Below are 21,649 nucleotides of genomic sequence, written 5' to 3'. Positions count from 1 at the left end.
AAACTATTATAATAATCATACAGTTATAGTTATTTCTTTTAACTTCACGTAATATTTGTTCAAATACTTTATTCACTTATTCAGCTTTATGTTCTATTATTCTTAGCATATTATATACGCTGTTCTGATATTATTCGTATCTTGGCCGTACTGATTTAACATTATCCATTTACTACATATTATATTCGTTCAATCTTTAATTATATTGTTTAATTATTATTTAACGCTATACTTTAATTGTACTCAGTTTTATTAATCGCTTGACACATAATTATTACTTATGTTATCATACCTTTTAATATTTGCTATTATTATCTTCCGGAATACAGTATTTATTGTATTAACTATTTTATCATATACTGTTAGTCGCTACTGTCGATAAAATTGTAAAGGTGTTGCATCAACTACTGCCGTCGATAAAATTGTAAAGATAATTTACCAACTTACTATCGTCGGTAATTTTGCTTACTACTTAACTCACAGTCGGTAAAACAGTTTTCTACTAGGCCGACCTTGGTGTCTCGACCGATAAGGTAGGTAGGGACCTTACCGACTACACCCCCCTACCACCCCCTAGGGTCCATCCCCTATATACTTTTAAAGTTCCAACGCCAACCCTCGACCCCCTTGTCGAGATATAAATTTTTAAAGTATTATATAACAGCCTCACCGATTCTTCTAGAACCTTCTAGAATGTTCTAGAACCTTCTAGAATATTCTCGAAGGCGTTCGAAATTTTTATAAGTACTGAAACTAAAAGGGAAGGATTTTCAGCGTGAGCATCACTGTAATAGTTGAGAAACTCTAAAATATTTACCGCGTAAAATAATATTTTATAAAAGTCTTAAAAGACGAAGTACGCGGCGACGGTCGGCAAAACTCAAAGACACCCCCAGACTAAATTCCGAGAATGTAACCGCCAGACTGTCGCCGGCGGCATCTTTTGACGTAACACCTGCGGCTGATGCAATCCCTACCTCAGACCGCATCCCGCGGCCTACAAACTGACAGTATATAAGAGCGCTCGCCGCGGCGGAACGGCATTGCGTGCGGGACCATCAAGTAGTAAAGACCTAAATTGCGTGCGGGACCATCAAGAAGTTAAAATCTAAATTGCGTGCGGGACCATCAAATAGTAAAGATCTAAATTGCGTGCGGACCCTTCAAAAAGTAAAGATCTTAAAATACGTATCACTTCAACGACGAAACTTTCCGCCAAATCGCACGGCCGCCATTTTGTCGACACACCCAAGACTGTATTCTCATATAATAAAGACAAATTATAACGAATTTCGGGGCCCAGCTCTAATTCATTTCACGCTGTTCTACAAACAATTTGGTAAGTTTAATACAATTAATTCGCACTTATTTCACTGAATTATATATATATGTGTCGAAATCTTATTTCATGTCTCTGACTAGTTGAATTACCATTTTGTGAACAAGATACACTATTGCCGCACGTAATCACTTTAATAATTAATTAATTATTAAATTGACTGGAATTATATTAACTTAATATTCAATTAATTATTCAACTTACTGAAGTTACATACATAATTACTTACTCAATATCCAAACGATTATATAATTAAATACATATATTTCACTATTCAATTAATTATTTTATAAATTGCAATTTCATACATGATCACATTTTAATATTTTTTATATTTAATCCAAATAAATTATATTTATTCAATCAACTGAAATTATACACTGTATCACAAAATTGTTGTTCAACCTACAATTTAATTAACTGAATTTATATTCATTGTTTATTGAATAAATTGCCTAATTGCTTGGAATTTCACACAATCAATGTTCGATATATTAATTATTAATTGCAATTATCTACGGAATTATAAATAACTCAATTTAATAAATCTAAATTATTACTTCCTTATATACTGAAAGTATCCGATCCTATGTGACTATATAACAAAATCAATTATTAAATCAATTGTAATTATTACAAATATTGCATTTTTAATGAAACTTAATTACCTTTTAATTTGAATATTAACAAACTTAGTCACATATTTAATGAATAAACCAAATGATTGCATTTACGTACAAATATTATATTTTAATGAATTTTAATTATTTTTACAATTCGAATATTGATTGTATTTGAATACCTGCAATAATTATTATGCTAACAAATTCCATTATTATCTCATATGACCATTCATTATACATGTGAATTATATGTTCAATCAAATTTAATTAAATTATTACTCATTTATCATAACAATATACATAACAGAGTATTTAATTAACTGAAATCACATTTCCAGTCAATCTTAATTATTATTAAATAAATAAAACATATTTATTTCTCTGTCCAGATATTTACCACTGATTCTAACTGCTATTATATCCAAATAATGAATACATACATAAATAAAATATTTTTATTTCTCAGATTCTGACATTCTATTATAATCAATTCATATAAATAATTCCAACTAAATACAATTACTGATTAATGATTATTTTGACAATTATTATTATATAACTAGCATTATTTATGCACATGATTGAATTTGATTAAAAAACAATACTATTTTACTAAATATATATATGTATGTCTATTTCTATTGTCTGATAACCACTAATTAATTTGCATTTCTTCGCTAACAACAGATTTAGACAGTGAAGTGCTCCTATAGGTCCTAATCCTTTATGCGATCTCGGTATATTACAGTAGTCAGACACGGATGGGGTATTCGTGATCTGATGAATCGTTTTCTATACTTAAGATATTCTATACTTAAGATATTTTAATGAACTAAATATATAAATTTCTGATCGCATCCTTCTACCTTCGTAATAAACAAATTAAAGAATTGTTTCATTAATAAATATCTCGATACTATTATTCCCTCTAAATTAAATTCACTACAAATAATTTCTCAAGTGCGATAAGGATCACCGTCTCGTTGCGTCGGCTACTTAAAATAAAAAGTCGAGCTCGGTCACCCAACAGCTTGGTGGTATTAGCTTACTGGAGCCCGTTGAGGGTACTCCTGGTGATAACAAGCTGAGCATGTCGATATTTAATATCTACGTTGCAACGGGGTAATACCAGCCTTGATCCGTCAGCTCGTTAATTATAATTTTCCAGACACTCGAATAAATTTTAAGCAACATATTTTAATTGATTAACCAATTCGTTATTTAATATTTGACATCAGGGAATAATTACTTTCCAATTTTCCTTTTTCCTTTACAAGAGTGACCACGCGTCTTGTTCAATATTTGTTACATTTTCGAATGGCAAGATTTCAGTGCGTCTGCGTTGTTTAACGCCGAGTTCACGTTCCGCCGGCTTGTCACTGGTATTGGCGAGTTCGTTGGGCTTGTCCCATACGTCTAGGGCCCTGAACGATGGTCATATTAGTACCCCTGGGATGATCACCTCGTACTGAATATACCACCAGTTGCCATTCGTCGATCTTGAATAATAATTAAATAAAAGTTTAAACATAAATTGGTCACTCTCTCGTTCAAATTATTGTGTGACTATATACTCAAGTTCGGCAAGAGTTCAGTGCGTCTGCGTTATTAACGCCGAGTTCACGTTCCGCCGGCTCGTCACTGGTATTGGCGAGTTCGTTGGGCTTGTCCCATACGTCTAGAGCCCTGAACGATGATCATTTCAGTCATTTCCTGAGTATGATCACCTCATACTGAGCATACCACTTGTTGCCGAACATAACGAGTTATAATTAAAACAGTCGCACTTGTTCGGGAAAAGCAATCTCGCATAAATGGCGAATCTTGAAATAACTCATTAATAACTTCAATTCATTACGACCTATCTTGTCCTAATTTCTACGATATCACTTCACACAAGGTAAGACGCACGAATACTAAACAATAACGCTTATTTAGGTGTTGGGAAGCCACGCTATATTTTATAATCCAGGAAGGTTGGTTCCCTGTTGAACCAAGGACTTTCCACCGTAAGTTTATTCTATCTCCATTAAGATATACAAGTTTCGATTAAACTATGACCGCCTTGAAAATCAAGAATCTTAAAAGAATAATTCCTTTGCAGATTTCTTTTCGAATTTGACAATATTTAATTATAATCTTTATCCATCCAAATTACTAATGCATACGCGAGATCCACCATATCTCTCATCTTTATCACTTGACAATTATTACTGTTTAAGTCTCATGCAGACATTTTATTATCGTATTAATGTTCTATAATTTCAATATCACTTTAATCAATTGCTAAATCCCAACGTCGGCTCCAGACATTCTATTCTTTTATTTGCGTCATCACCTACTGAGCAACTTAACCAGATTATATTTAATATAATACTTTATATAATAAATATTCCATAATATCTCTTACTTAAATAATTGCGTCTACACGAACGAATGTTCATCTTTTCACTTTTAACGAGCCTCATAATTTCGAGATTATCAGTTCAATTATCACAAAGTAAGAAATCACCATTCAATTAATTTAATTAAAGGCGTAATTATTAATTATTAATTTGTAACTTATTATTAAATTGATTATATTAATATTTTTGCTTCTTACGTACAAATTCATACTTATATCTATTCAATAATTGTAAATCAAGTTATTTTGTTTTACAACTACATTATATTAACGCATGAATGTCAGAATACTGCACCTTTTATTTCAAATAATCAATATACACATATATAGAATATTTTACGGGTTATTAAATCCCGATCTTCCATTTTTCACTGATTTTCCAGCATTACTACGCAGTCTTCAACAAAAAAGAATTTATTACAGAGAAATAAATATAGAATAAATGAATAATAAAATAAACAAAAATAAATAAATAAAAACAATCATTTACCCCGTCTCTCATCCTTTATTTTCTCCACTCAATAAGCGATAAACGATCCTTCTGGCTCTCGGCGTTCCCTGGGAATTAAGCAGACGTGCTGCGATCGCCCTGAAATTACAAATAAAGAGCCCCGTCTGATGAAAACCGCGAAAGCTGCTACCCGCGATTAGTAATCACCGACGGGATATAAAACGGTTCTAATTTTCGACCGGTAACGCGCGGAAGTAACATTTCGGGCAACCATAGATTTGGTATCTTCGGGAATTAACGCTTCCAAGACGTTACAAACGTTAAAATTTGGTGGCAGCGGAGTGGGATTGATATACGCCAAAAGAAGGAATCGCAAAGCTTTGAGTGAGAAAGGAGAGAGATTTATTACTAAAATACACGATCCATTAATTTCTCAATTCTGCTAAATAATACTACGATATATACCTTAATAATCCGTTTGCCAATTTCACAGGATCTGGGCCCCTATTCTTGAAACTGTACGCAATTTTACGTATACGCACGTTGCGAACGGTGAAAAAGCGTATACGTTTTTGATATTGTATTCTTGAATACTGTTTTGTGGTATTCGCAGTTGGAAACGTATATGTTTCCTATTGCGCTGAAATACGCTTGGCAACGTTGGAAAATATACTAGCTTTCTAAAAATATTGGACCAAAAGTGGATAATAGAAAAACAAACGGTACATAGGGTTAATGTTACATACAGTGATTAAAAGGTAATTTAATCATATTTAATTAGTTTTTTATAATCGATATATGTTCTTATACTTTAAAATATATGTAATGTTTTTTCTTGACAGAATATTTTTTGTTTTAATAATGTTATTTGTAAAGAATTAGGTTAGAAAGTTGTAATAAAGCTATTCACTATATATTTTAAATGTTTTGTTATACTTATAAAGAAATTGTTGATAAAAATAAATATGTTATATATAATGTATAATTTTTAAAAATAAAGATTTTATACGTGTTCACACTTTTCTATATACTTTAATTTTTATAGCACTTTTTTTAAATGTTATTATAGATTGTAGGTACTTATTATTAATTCAAGAAATAACAAATGCTTTTTAGTCAAAGCAGTTCTTGATGCTAATAATAATTATAACTAAATTTTTCAGTTTTATAGACTGTGTGCCAATACGGTTTATTCTAAGGTAATCTTTCGCAATAAGTTTTTTTACAGTTTTTTATATGCTCTTAGAGCGATTATATCTGATGATTAAATGAATGTGATATTATTTCTAGCCTTGGTTTTGGATTGCGTTTCAAGTCCGACAAACCATATTGGCATGCAGTCTATAGAACCGAAAAATTTAGTTATAATTATTAGCATCAAGAACTGCTTTGACTGAAAAGGCATTTATTGTTTCTTGTATTATTCAACTATTAGCCGAAATATTTATTTAATTATTGTTTATTATTAATTACTTTTTATACAAATATTATTCTGTATTTTAGATGGATAACTTACAAAGAAAAAAGAGAAGTGCAAACATTACAAACGAACAAAGAAGTTTATTAATTGAATATATGAAGAAGCATCCACAACTAACACATGGAAAATTTTCGACATCTTTTACATTAAAAGATAGTATACATTTGTGGAATGAAATTACACACATTTTGAATGCAGTTAACGGAGCTAAAAAAGATTGGAAAGGTTGGCGAAAGGTAACTTAGCACTTTCAATTTGGTCAAATAAATTTAGTTTTAAATTCAATATTAATTTAAAAAATTTTCCAGTGTTGGCATGATTTTCAATCACGCAGTAAGAAGAAATTTTCAACTATAAAACAGTCTATGGCAAAAACGGGTGGTGGTACAATAAGTGCTGAGTCATTAACTACACAAGAAGAACAAGTTTTGGACATAATGTGTCCAACCAGCATTACAGGACATCCTGAAATAAAAGAATCTACTGTTAATATATTGGAGGAGGTTCCAGAGGTAAGACAAAAAGTATTATATATTTTTGTTATTAATATTTATTATACAATATAATACACACTAAATAGATTTGGTTAATGTTATACATTTTCATAATAATACAAATTTAGAAATTTTATATATATACATTTATGTATTTTATAACACTAACAACTTAAAATTTTAATAAGTAAAATGTTTATGTGCTTTACAGGAAGAAATAATGGAAGTCGAATTTTTGGATGAAGATGAAGAATATGTCTTAAACGTTAATAAGAATCCAGATACAGATCCAGATACAGATAGTAGTGCCTACAATATGTCACAAACAAATCAAACAAATATTGACAATGAATATACACAGAAATTAGTAAGTGGAAAAAGAAATATTGCTAGCACATCAAGGAATTATACTGATGTTAAAAAATCTACTATTAAATTTGATAAACCGATTAAAGAAAATAGAATTTTGCTAAATAAAATTAATTCAATACAAAATGTGGAAAATAACAAAAAACAAACTTTATTGAAAAAAAAAGAAAGACAAACACCAAAAAAAGAATTGAAAAATACTATTGAACTATCGGCACATCTAAATAATATTTACAAAAAAACTTTTGAATTAAAAAAAAGCTTTTATGAAAGTAAATTAGAATACTTACGAAGATTTGTGGAAGCTCACGAAAAACTAACTAATATTTTAGAAAAATCTAATTTTTCACATTAAATAGAGAATAGAGTTAGATATCTATATAATTCCTTGATATCACTTACGGATCCTGATGTTGTTAATGGGGAGGAGGGGGTCGGCAAAATTATTTGGTTTTATGTTTTTCTTTATTTTACGCTTAGCTTCTGTTAGGAATCTGTTAGGATCAACGATGAGGACGTAGTGGAACTTCTGATTTCATGTTTGTCTTATTTTTTTATTTATTATAGAGTAGTAAAATTGATTTTTTTTTTATTTTGAAGAGGGGCCCGGAAAAAATGTTTTACATAAAAACGCATTGCTTCCTTTAAAAAAGCTAAATATAAAAAATTGTACATTTATAATAATATATATTCCGGAATATATATGATTATGTATGGAAAATTTTTCATACTTAGCTTTTTTAAAAGTAATGCGAAAATTATTTTTTAAATTAGTTTCTATCTTTTCAGTATGACTATTATTTTTTATATCAAACAGAAATTCTACAAAAGAAAGGAAAATAATTTAAACATATATGGACATATTTTATATATATTTATATATGTTTTTATATGAAACATTTCTTCCCGGAGGGTTTTAACCCCAAATCCGTCGCTTAGGATCCGTTAATGCGTGATATTAATATTTTCTTAATATACACTGTGATATACTGTGCACTGTGATGTAGGGTATAATATAAAAAACAAGTGATAATTAGTTACTTTGCGAAAATGCTCTTATTATATTTACTATAACGTAAAAATTATACTTACCTAAAATTTTCTTAAAAATAGAAGTGGGCTAGAATTGTTTTAAGATATTGAGTTTTACAAGATTATGTGCACACACGCACAAAAAATAAGTTAATTTAATAAGAGTATATTTACGTACTAAATGTTAATATAAAAATATTTTATTTTTGTTTTTTACATTTTTATTTTGGTATGCGAGAATATTGTATGTAATAATATTATGTTGCATGTAATAATATATAGAAAATCTGAAAATTAATTTTGTTATATAGTTTTTTATTGTATTTTTAATTACAAAAGTAAATAAATGTTTAAAGACAAAGAATAATTTATTTGTACCATAATCCTCAGTTAATGTATTAGAACATACGTACAAATATAGTGAAACATATCATAATTTAACAAATTTATTATAATTTAAGAAAAATAATTTCTTATTATCTGTCGTTGTTTTATTCTGCCAGCTGCCAAATCTGGATTGATTCTTCGAATATTCCTTTCAGGTACATTATTTTCCTCATTTGCATTGACATTTTCATTAATATTCATCCCCAAATCGAATTCTTCATCATCATCATTTAACTCCAATGGCATTGGCACGTTTTCATTGATGCATATGTTGTGTAATACAGCACATGTATATATTATTTTTGATGCTGTTGGTGGTGAATAATGTAATACTCTATGCTTTAATAGACATCTAAAGCGCATTTTTAATATTCCATTGCACTGCTCTATTAATGAACGACATGTCATTTGCTTTCTGTTATATAATGCTTCTGGACTATTCTCTGCTGCATCCGTTATAGGAGTCATCATCCAAGGTCTTAAGGAATACCCTGAATCACCTACAAATAAAAAACATCTTTGAACATTTTTTGCAATATTTATAGCATCTAAAGAAAAAATTACAATGTTTTTGAGCAGGTACAGTTGGTTGATTACAGATTGAAAACCTTTTTTTCGATGAGTTTTGTAGTATATTCTCTACTTTATCTAATAGAAAAAATTATTTTTTAATAATTTTGGGAAATCAATATTTATATTGAATAGGCAATGTGTAGCAAAATTTATCTAACAAAGAAAAATGTTGAAATCTTTAATAGCTTGATTGTATAGTATATTATACTAAAAAAGAAAATTCTTTATTGTCTTGCAGATTTTTCCGTACTTATTAAATGCGTGTAAAAAAATTTTTTCTTTAAATATAACGTGTTCTACTTGCTAAGGTAATTTCATTTTCCTTATACTTTATTATTAGACTATATACTAAATTGTATGTAATTCAACATACATCTTACCTAATAAGTGGAAATTTTTGTTTGGATATCTCCTACACAGATTGACCATTGCATTCTTAACATTGGAATTATTCCAAATGTATGCATCGTGAGTACTACCGGGGTAACGTGCATTTATATTTATAATTTTTAAGCGCCAATCGCAAATCTATAATGAAATACAATATACAATTGTAATATATAGATGTAAGATTTTAAAAAATGTAAATTGTTTATATTAAAATTATTATCTACCAGTTGAGTATTAATTGAATGATATCCCTTTCGGTTTACGTATATATGTTCAGGATTATTATTTCCTGTCGGAGGAAAAATAGCAATATGGGTGCAATCAATACACCCTATAGTGCCAGGAAATTCAAATTTTCTGTAGAATCTGAAGTAAAGAAAATAGTAATATAATATTAATATTATAGTATATACAAAAGTTTACAAATTAATTATATATACATTTTATATTTATTTTATATTTATTCTTATATAATATTATAAAAAATTTGTATTGTTACTCTGTTCGCAGCTCATTCATTTCTGCTAAGGTACAAGGAAATTTAATCCATTGGCTCATAATGTCCTGTCTTGTTATGACATCAATAACTTCATGGATGCAACGGGAAACTGTCGGTTGACTAACAGCCATATAAACATTTTTTCCAATATCCATCTGATAGGAACCACTTGCAAAGAATCGCAATGCTGTCAAAATCTGTACAAAAATAGTTTTTTATTTATTATTTAGATTATGTACTTCATATATTTATATATATATATGTTTTGAATTTTACCTTAGTCGTGGCATCAATTGCAGATATCCTTGTTTGTGGAGTTAGATATGGTTCAACAAGATCGATAACATATCTTGCTGCATTTTTATTTAAACGATATAATTCTATAAATTTGTTATTAGGCAATTCAAAGGGATCGTCTTTAATATAATGGACAATTCTCCTTCGTTGTACTGCTCTTTCAGCATTTTCTAATGCATTAAGAATTGGCACATTTAATATGATATCTTCGAGATTCATTATTTATAGATTTATATAAATTAAATATATTAATGTGTGAATGTGTAAATGTGTACTTTTGTTCTACAATTTCTTTTCTTTTCACAATGCTTCACATAACGTATACGTTTCGAGAGAAACGTTTGGTCCAACCCATTCGTTGCATTGCGAATGGTAAATTGCGTATACGTTTGCACTTGCGACTGTCAAGAATACCGTTCTAGGGATTTTCCATTGCGATCATTCGCAACTTGCTATTTACGTATACGCAACTGTTTCAAGAATAGGGGCCCTGCACTATACTTACACACAAATATTATTTCTAACTCCCCAGATATTTATACAAACTTTACACTGTGTCTTGATACCCAATATTACCAATATCCCATTGCACTATATTAAATCCAAATAACAAGAAAAAACAAATATTATTTATCAAATTCTTGCTCTTTGTCTCTTACCCATTAAATAAAAATTTGGTGGCTAAAATTTTAAATATAATAAAAATTTGGTGACTTTAATTTTGAATAAAACGTAAAATTTTGTGGCTTCAATTTTGATATAATAAAATTTGGTGGCTTCAATTTTGAATACAACAAAATAAATCTGGTAATTTAAAAATTTAAATCCGTGTGGCTGATATATATATCGACATTCAAAATGCCTCAAACAAAGTCTGCCTCAGAAAAACAGTTATCACTCGAGGAGATAGAAAAATATACGCAATTACTAGAAGAAAAAGAGAGAATATTGAGAGAACGCTCAGAAGCAATAGCCGCTAAAGAGGCGGAATTAGAACAGAACCGCGATACGACCGTGGAACAAATAATACAACATATAGTCATTAAACGGTCTCCCCGAACAAATTGATAAACTAAACTATCGCATTACGGAAATGCAGCAAACGCATACATCACCTTTATCACCCAATCTTTTTCGACGAAACGATGGCGAATCGCCTATCCGTTTCAAAGATGCGATCGATAGAATTCCTAAATTTGATGGACGTAACATGTCCGTGTTTCACTTTAGCAAAATTTGTGAACGTGCCCTGGATCTTATCCCTGAGTATCATGATTATTATTTGATGCAATTAATTATCAACAAACTACAGGGTCACGCATATTCGGTGATAGAGAGTTCGGAGCCACGAAGTGTACGCGAATTAACACGGAGATTGAAAGAAATTCGGCTCTAACAAGTCTGTTGATCAATATCGCGGAGAACTTGCAAATATTTACATGAAACACAACGAGGACATTTTTGACTACATCGCGCGAGTTCAAAAATTGTGTACCGCCATAATAGACGGAGAATCTAATTTATACGGAGATATAACAGACGAAAAGAAAGAAAATATCGAACGCACCGTCATGAATAACTTTATAAATGGATTGCCTCCAGATCTTTTAGTACGCGTTAAATTAGAACATTGTTATTCTCTCGAGGATTGTATTATAACAACGATTCAACTATAAAAAACTCTCAAGGTAGAAAAGGCTCGTAAGCAAGCTAATCCCCCGTACCCCCCTCGTGCTGATTTTTCTAATCGTGTTTTACCGCAACCTCGTTTTGTACCAAATCTTCAAAATCAAAATTCGGCTTCATATCGAAATCCAGCGCAATCTTTTATTCGACTGCTTGTCCCTGGACAACCTGGTCCTAATTATCCTGCTATTAAAGTATGTAAATTTTGTGAAACACCCGGCCACCTAATAAGCGAATGTCGTAAGCTTGCTTATCGCAAGGCATTAGAAAGCCAAAATCAAATGCAACGGCAAGTCTCTCTACAACAAAAGCCACAGAATAATTCGGAAAACTTCTCGGGCGTTCCGATGTCCGACGCCCGTCGGAACGATCCTCTAATAGCGTGTCCGACGACATCGAACCAAACACCAGCCACCACGATTCAAACTCCGCAAACTACAGTTTCTATAACTTGAACGTAACGAAAGACGTTCATGCTTTACCTTCAGTGGACATTCCGTCCCCAGATCTAGTAAATCAATGCCACTTTATGCTTGATTCTGGATCTGCATTTAATCTTATAAAATCCCGGCTCCTACGCGATCATGTTACAATTAATAATAAAGATATCGTTACATTTAAAGGTATATCTCCTGAATTAATTTCCACGTTAGGATCCGTCGAGATTTTATTGCTTAATGAACCCACTAAATTTCAAGTTATTCCCGACCTAGCTGGTCTGCCACACGATGGAATATTAGGAAACCCATTTTTTCAAAAACATCTCGCCACTATTAATTATCAAGACAAAAGTTTAAATTATCAAGATACAAAGATTCCTTTTGCTAATTCAGAAACTATTTTTCTTAAAGCCAGATCCGTTACTCCATTTCATGTCAATATAGAAAAGAAAGTTGGATATTTACCCCCATATACTATCGCTGATAAAATTTATTTAGGAGATGCTATTGTTACAAATACTAATGGAAAGGCTTATTTGACAATTTTTAATACATCTGAGAATGAAATAAAAGTACAAATCCCCTTCGTCGAACTTGAAGATTTCGATATGGCAACCTCTGTTGTACAAGCTGCCTTCCCTGATAATAAAAATAAATTCCCCCTTGTCGAACTTCAAGATTCTGACATGGCAACCTCTGTTGTACAAGCTGCCTCCCCTATTTACAAGCCAGTTTACAAGCCAGATAAAATACAAGTCCCCTTCGTCGAACTTCAAGATTCCGACATGGCAACCTCTGTTGTACAAGCTGCCTCCCCTACAAGCCACAAGAGTCTCATAAATAATACAAATAATACAAATAATACAAATAATGCAAATAATGCAAATAATATGGATAACATTGGAAGTGCCAAACGACCGCTTGTAGTCAATGTTAGTCCGGGCGATTTACCCCTGCGGACTGTCAAAATCCGAGGGCATGCGACAGTTCCGTCGATTAACGAAGATAAAAGAGTCAATGTCGTGAGACGCCGGCAATCTCCTAAAATCGACAATGACCTCGATGATAATCTTCTTCCCCTTCAAGCTACCGCGACCCGAGGGCACACGGTAGCTCCTCCGTCACTAACGGTGACTATAATCAGAGTATAGATAACGTCGGTGGAGTCCGAGGATCTCCCAGAAGGACCGACGTTAGTCTCGTTGTCAGCTCTGTTCTTCAGCATGTCACTGAAATCCGAGGGAATTCGGTGATTCTTGCCAATTCAAATACTACTACTATTAATTCAGAGACTCATTCGGAAATACATAATCAAGGAGTCCGAGGACGTCCTATAATCCCCGCATACGATAACCCTGTATACTTTCATTCTAGATATATTATACCGCTTAATAACAATCGTACCTCAACTATTTTTTTATTTACTCAGACTCGATCATTTAAATCCAGAAGAAATAGAACATATAAAAGAATTAATTCACGAAAATGAAGATAGATTTCATCTCCCCAGCGATAGCCTTGATGCCACAAACACAGCAGAACATTTTATTCCGACTGCAGATGATATTCCGATACATACAAAACAATATAGATTTCCCCCTGTACACAAAGAAGAAATAACAAGACAAATTAACGAATTATTGGCAAACGACTCTATCGAACCTTCTACTTCACCATATAATTCCCCCTTATGGATCGTGCCCAAAAAACCTGATTCTCATGGAAACAAGCGATGGCGATTAGTCATCGATTATAGAAATTTAAACGAAAAAACAATAGGCGACGCCTATCCTCTTCCAAATATTACAGATATATTAGATTAATTGGGATCAGCAAAATATTTTTCCGTATTAGATTTAGCCTCCGGTTTTCATCAAATCCCCATGGCAATAAAAGATGCTCCTAAAACCGCTTTTTCAACTCCATACGGTCACTATCAATTCAAAAGAATGCCATTCGGACTTAAAAACGCTCCCGCGACTTTTCAACGATTAATGGATAACGTTCTCTTTGGTCTACAGGAAAACGAACTTTTCGTTTATATGGACGACATCGTCATTTACACAAAATCATTAAGAGAACACGGAATTAAATTTACACGCCTAATACAACGATTGCGAAACACAAATTTAAAACTTCAACCAGACAAGTACGAATTTCTCCGACACGAAGTAGCATACCTTGGTCATATAATTGGATCGAATGGCGTAAAGCCAGATCCTGATAAAGTCAACGCGATAATGAATTTTCCTACTCCTAAGACTCCTAAAAACATTAAACAATTTTTGGGACTAGCCGGTTATTATAGACGTTTCATTCCGAATTTCTCAAAAACCGCGAAACCTCTCACTGATTTATTAAAGAAAAATAATACTTTTAGTTGGCAAATAAAACAGATTCATTTAACTCTCTTAAACTAGCATTGTGCTCTAATCCTATACTTCAATATCCAGATTTTACTAAACCTTTTATTCTTACCACAGATGCATCCGGATATGCAATCGGAGGAATGTTAAGTCAAGGTCCCGTCGGACAAGATTTGCCTATTTCTTATACCTCTCGAATTCTGAGCACCGCAGAGAAAAATTATTTTACAATCGAAAAAGAATGTTTAGCTATTGTATATTGCATAAATCATTTCAGGCCATACTTATATGGCAAACGTTTTACTATCATTACCGACCATAAACTTCTTGTTTGGTTAAACTCAATAAAAGATCAATCATCTCGCCTATGGAAATGGCGTAATAAATTATCTGAATACGAGTTCGACATTAAATATAAAAAGGGAACCTTAAATAATAATGCCGACGCTTTATCGCGAAATCCTCCCGATAATCATGTTTTACCTTTAATAGACGCAAATCAAGACGACTCCTCTGACGAATCTTTATTTTTCTCTAGTAAGAAAAACCGAAAAACGCCACTTATCCCACCGCAAAATATTGATAATGAAAATCACAACACGACAGAACCCAACAGCAATTACGTAGATATGGACGCATCACGAGACTCGAATCGCGAAAATTTAGAAGAAATTTCCGACAGTGACGAAAGTGATACAGACGACGACGACGAATATTACGACGAATTAATTACCCCTATGTCTGTTTCTCACAAACAAATTCCGCCACTTCCTCCTGCACTCCAACCTCCGATAATTAATGAAACTCGCGAAAACCTGCTTAGCCGAAAGGATAATCACGTTATATTTGTACACTTAAACGGCACTCCATTTGATAACGGTGCTAAACAATATTCGGAAGCCAATTTATTGCCGCGATACGAAAATCTAACCTATGAAAGAGCAAATGTAAAGAACATAAAGAAAAATCTTTTGATCGCGCTCCCCATTAAATTAAATAATCACTTTACTAGAAGCACAGACTTTGAAAAATTGTCTCCAATCATTGCTAGACGTTGTAATAGAATTACAGTTAAAATCAATAAGTATCAGCAAAACTGATTCATTTGACGACTTACCATGGTCTTATGTTCTCAAACTTTTAAAATTATACTTAACGGGAGCTAATTGTCAAATTACTATTTGTGGAAATTTAATTCGAAGCCCCGAACCTCACGAACACGAAGCATTAATATTAGAGACTCAAGCGTCTTCGTACGGTGGTCACAAGGGTGTACTAAAACATATAATTGTTTAAGACCGCATTATTTTTGGAGCTCAATGAAAAATGATATTTCGAACTTTATTAGAAAATGCAAACAATGCCAAATTAAAAAATTAACGCGAGTAAAAACAAAACAGCCTTTGATAATTACCGATACTTCTGGAACTGCTTTTGATAAAATTTCACTTGACATAATGGGACCTTTACCCATCACTGTAAGAGGAAACCAGTATATATTAACCATGCAAGATCTCTTAACAAAATATTCCGTAGCCGTACCATTAAACAACGCTACGTCCGTTTCAATAGCAGACGCATTTGCAAAAATTTTTATATGCATATACGGCGCTTCAAAAGCCATTCTCACCGACCAAAGAGCGAATTTTTTATCGTCCCTAATGCGTTCATTAACTAAAAAATTTAATATACAACATTTTAAAACCACAGTGTATTATCCTCAATCTAACGGTTCTCTAGAGAGATCACATCACGTATTAGTGGAATATCTAAAAACACAGATCGATAAAGAAGATAATTGGGATGATTATATTGTCACGTCTCGGAAGAGTGACCTTCCTAGCCTATGCGTACCTAGGTCGCACAGATTAGGGGTGCTCTCTCTGCTTTTGAGGCTACCTGCTGGGCCGGCAATACCTCGGGATGTCGAGAGCTAGAATCGGAGTGGGGAGGGTCGAGTGCGTACGCGAAAGAATAGAAATGGTCTCTTTATCAAAACAAATTCTACTTTTATTATCACACTAAGTGTCTACAACTACTAGACTACCATGTTTAGAGGGAGTTACAATTATGAGTCACTGGGCTGGGCTGGGCGCAATTCTAAGGATTGCAGGTATTCCTCGAATTCGTCTTGGTTTACACTAGGGAGAGTTTCGGATGGTATGGCATTAAAGTTTTGCACTGCTTCTATCATTCGAGCGAGACTCTCGTCAACGGTGTCTTGGAGGGCCTCCTCGATATCGGTTGCTGTACTGTTAGATCGAGAGGGGGAAGGGGGAGGGTTGGATGTCGAAGCAACCGCTGCTGGGGGTTGAGGGGGATAGCTTATAGCTTACGGGGGTACGCGTCGCGAGGTGCGTCGAGGCATAATGTTACGAGGGGCGGTATTAATGATTTCGACATCAAAACACGAAAAAGTCGATAGGTCAATCGCGTGCTGAATTTGTCGCGAGTGATTCGGTAGATGGAATATTTGAGGGGCGCGCCTATCAATAGAGTGCAAAAGTCGGAGAATCCTGGCCCTTGACTCGATATACCGTTCCAATTGTCGGATGTTCTGCCTGCGGGCTTGTCTCTGTAATGATCTATTCATCTACAGGATCCGAAGGAGGGGGAAATGATTTAATGTGTTTTAGAAAATACCAGAAAATACATTAATATGATGCGCACATGATCTTACCTTTGCGGTGAAGATGAGTCGTTAACGTGTCACGATTGTGTGAGAAATTAGATGAAGAGTCTAAGAGAGAGAGAGAGAGAGAGAGAAATGGGGAAAAATAAATATAATAAAACCAAAAATATACAGGAAGGGAATCGTCAGCTCAGAAGTTCCAAGAATCCGCTTTCTAAATCATTAAAGGTTCAACACAAGTTTCCTAAATTATTTAATCTCAAATAAGCACTGCCAAAGTAAGGATGGAGAAGGAACAAGTCTATCTAATTTATTCTACTGAACGCTTCCAGCTCACAGCGTATTGGCATATGGCGGATACGTTAGACCTATCATTCCACAGATCAACAGAAATCCTTTCGGATTGCAACGGAAAGCGTTTCTGCAAAGCCCTTCATCGCCTCCAGCAGTCAGCCTTTAGCTAGTTGCGGCTACGGTTCTTTGACGTTTGCAGTGGTTATCTCTTTTACGCTTCTGTGGCCACGGAGCTAAACCTTACTCTTATCGCTAAGATTATTACTGAGGGGTTGGCCAGTGTCTTATTTTCCGTCTTATTCCACCAATTCAAGAGGGAGTAGGATGTTAGTTATCTTGAAGTAAAAGGAAATACTATGCCAGACTACGTTTCCTGCGTACAACACGTTGACTTGCAGCGGATGCGTCTTTGCTGGATCTCCACAGTTATCGCACGCAGAACTGTGGACGACACTTAACAAGCGTAGCGGGTGCTAGTCTCAATTAAGGACGCAACCACGTACTGTGATAGTCTTGCACACTGCCAAGCAGCAATATGCTCGAAAATCACCTTTAAGCCTAATATGAGAGAGAGAGGGATGAAGGGGGGGGAGCAAGTTGGTGAAATAATACGATGTTATCATCAATAATATTCAAATGTAGCTACTGCTGACGTATTTTACACGAGGGGATTCTTTTACTCTATTATTTCTTATTTAATTCAAATAGAGGTTGAACAGGGGTTAAAACAAAATAATCAGATTAATAAAGGGATGTTGGGTAGGGTTCAAGCAAGCTTTCAATGATTATTCAATATTTTCGCCGAGTTTCACAATTTCAATAAATCTGCCAATCGCGGGGCAAGCATAGAGGTAGATACGTCACTAAGGTAAACAATCGACCAATCATAGGACAGGTATAAGGGGTCTTCACAGTATAACAATAAAAGTTTCGCTTTTCTACAGAATATTATCAAATATACAGAGAGACAGTAGGGTATGCAAAAGCTCAGTTTTATACACAGATCTATCAAAATCACGGTGTTCAGGTGCTTAAATGAAATAAACCAATTACGTGCAAATAAAATCAACCAATCACATGCTCGTAGGCATATGGGGCTTTAGGTTCTAGCAGTATCCCTAGCGATTTAAATAATTGTTAAATTGCTTAACAAATTACAATACAATGATTCGATTCGAGCTCTAAGATTGCCAAATACACATAAATTATAAAATACAGTCGAATTAGGTTCGTTCACAATAGTTAGAAATAATTTAAAACACTTCGAAATAGTTTGACTGAGCGCGGATCTCAGCCGTCACTCACATGCATGTAGCAACTGTCACAGGTGGTTCAACAATTAAAATTCAATCAATTCAAAAGACAATAAATGCAAATACATAACAGACAAATCAGTACATGGTTCGATTGCAAAAACATTCAAAAATAAATCAAATAGTCACAGAGCATAAATTCGACAAAGTAAAAATTAATTAGAATTGCCTAATTGTTAAATGCTCCTTTTTCTTTGCAAATTTTATTCTGAGTGGTATTTTATTGTTAGTTAAACTATTATTTATTGGATAAAAAGATCGTAGCAATTTTAGTAATAATTAATAAGTAAGTTACACTTGAACAAATTGAGAGATGATTCGAGCTGTCACTTCGTACAAGAGTGAAGAGTTCGAGTGATAGATTCGAACTGTCACGTAATTAATTTTATAAATTCTTTAATTAGTTAATTAATTGGAGCTATTTATTTCTGATTGTTCTTTTAGTTATTTAATGGTCTTGACTTGCTTGTGATATTTCTTTTGGCTTCAAATTCGTGTTCTTTTAATATTATTAATTTTTCCTTTGTCTTTACATATAGATATATATAGATATATTCACCATTCACAGTTCACAATTCACAAATTATTATTTTAACAGATTGAAATTGCTGGTACTTACGGGCGACTCCGAAACACGCAAGGGCCACAATTTCGAGATATAATTATTTCGTTCCTTTCCTAGTCTTTCCAGAATTCGCAAGAATACAGAATCGTGCTTTTCCAGAGTGCAACAGGGCTGTTCACTTTACAATATTCTTTCACGATGAAGCACGTACAAGAGACTGTATTATAATGATTAATCTTATGCCGCAGTAATTAATTGTTTCAAAACTTCGGCCGGAGTGCGCGCGATGGTATGAGAGGCACCTTATATATTATGCAACGGGGGGACGGGGTAGTCTTCGAGTATCATCCCAAAGGAATGCAGATGATCTAATTTTCACTGCACATCGACAATTGCATAATCGGTTACCATGCAGCGATTTTATTCTTGAAGCCTTATGACAAAAGACATTACTTTATTTAAATTAATTAATTCTTTTATTCCTTTTGAATCTCGAGTAATATATGTCTATAGCAATTTTGATAATAATGATTTGATTAATTTTAATTATCCTGGCTTCAAAATTAATTCGCATTATTCTTATATTAATTATGTATATGTGGGCACGGAAATTAATAAATTAATTTTCGTTTACAATTCAACCATGTAGGATCTTGCAAAGATTCTAGTGAGAAGTTTCAAGCAGCGTTAAAATTTAATATTGCAATTTTAATTATTATATGATTTTATGCATTAGTTATATTATATAAGTTAATAAGATTTTTATTCATTAATTGTTAATTAACGTTTGCAATTAATGCAACGTGTTCAAGTCTTATTATAATCATTTGTTTAAATGATATAAATAATTTCGCGCTACTTGGACCTTTGCAAGATGCTGAAATAAATATATAAAATATGTTATTACGTAATCGTCTGCTATTATGCAATAATCCTATGCGCATTGTTCACAACGTTGCAAGAGCCTTAGTTGTCGTTATTAAATTTTATTATTAATAGTCGTTATTGAAAGTAGTAATAAAAATGGTTGTTAACTAATTTTATGCGTTAATTATATTTATTTAATTAGTAATTCAGTTAAATTAATTCATTAATTACACAGGCACACAAAAAAAAAAGTGGTTGGTCCGGCGGACTAGACTAGTCAATCCTTATGTATTTTGACCCGCTGAATCCGAATCTAAGGTCAGAATTGCAAAGTTAGCTCGCATTTTCTAACCTCAAAAAAATTTTTTTTTTAATATTGGTCCGGTGGGCCAGACTAGTCAATCCTTATGTATTTTGACCCGTTGAATCCGAATCCAAGGTCAGAATTGCAAAGTTAGCTCGCATTTCTTAACCTAAAAAAAAAAAAATTTTTTTTAATGTTGGTCCGGCAAACCAGACTAGTTTATTCTTATGTATTTTGACCCGCTGAATCCAAATCCAAAGTCAGAATTGCTGAATTGGCTCATTTTTTCCTAACCTCAAAAAAAATTTTTTTTTAATGTTGGTCCGGCGGACCAGACTAGTCTATCCTTATGTATTTTGACCCGCTGAATCCAAATTCAAGGTCAGAATTGCTGAATTAGCTCATTTTTTCCTAATCTCAAAAAAAATTTTTTTTAGGTTAGGAAATGCGAGCTAACTTTGCAATTCTGACCTTGGATTCGGATTCAGCAGGTCAAAATACATAAGAATTGACTAGTTTGGCCCATCGGACCAATATTTAAAAAAAAATTTTTTTTGAGGTTAGAAAATGCGAGCTAATTTTGGAATTCTGATCTTAGATTCGGATTCAGCGGATCGAAATACATAAGGATTGACTAGTCTAGTCCGCCGGACCAACCACTTTTTTTTCGTTTGCCTGTGTAATTAAAAAAAATTTTTTTTTGTGGTTTGAAAATGTGAGCTAACTTTGCAATTCTGACCTTAGATTCGGATTCAGCGGGTCAAAATACATAAGGATTGACTAGTCTAGTCCGCCGGATCAACCACTTTTTTTTTTGTGTGCCTGTGTTAATATTCAATGTTCT

The 21,649-nt window shown here is 33.0% G+C and overlaps 2 protein-coding genes across 2 annotated transcripts; one reads left to right on the top strand and one right to left on the bottom strand.

Annotated features, from left to right (window-relative positions):
- The first annotated feature begins 5,879 nt into the window (after positions 1–5,879).
- On the top strand, positions 5,880–7,286 carry LOC118647434. The gene is made up of 2 exons (XM_036292331.1): positions 5,880–6,533; positions 6,606–7,286. Exons 1-2 carry the CDS (start codon positions 6,321–6,323, stop codon positions 6,861–6,863), a joined length of 471 nt encoding a protein of 156 aa, XP_036148224.1. The 5' UTR covers positions 5,880–6,320; the 3' UTR covers positions 6,864–7,286.
- A 1,216-nt stretch (positions 7,287–8,502) lies between these two features.
- LOC118647400 (putative nuclease HARBI1) lies at positions 8,503–11,060 on the bottom strand. Its single transcript, XM_036292244.1, has 5 exons — positions 10,318–11,060; positions 10,042–10,238; positions 9,767–9,908; positions 9,533–9,680; positions 8,503–9,079 (listed from the first exon to the last, which is right to left on the bottom strand). Exons 1-5 carry the CDS (start codon positions 10,555–10,557, stop codon positions 8,649–8,651), a joined length of 1,158 nt encoding a protein of 385 aa, XP_036148137.1. The 5' UTR covers positions 10,558–11,060; the 3' UTR covers positions 8,503–8,648.
- Between the last annotated feature and the right edge of the window lie 10,589 nt (positions 11,061–21,649).

The sequence above is a fragment of the Monomorium pharaonis genome, chromosome 9 (genome assembly GCF_013373865.1).
Source record: "Monomorium pharaonis isolate MP-MQ-018 chromosome 9, ASM1337386v2, whole genome shotgun sequence".
Lineage (NCBI taxonomy): Eukaryota > Metazoa > Arthropoda > Insecta > Hymenoptera > Formicidae > Monomorium > Monomorium pharaonis.
Note: the sequence above shows the minus strand (reverse complement) of the source record. Positions and strands in the feature narration are given on the sequence as shown.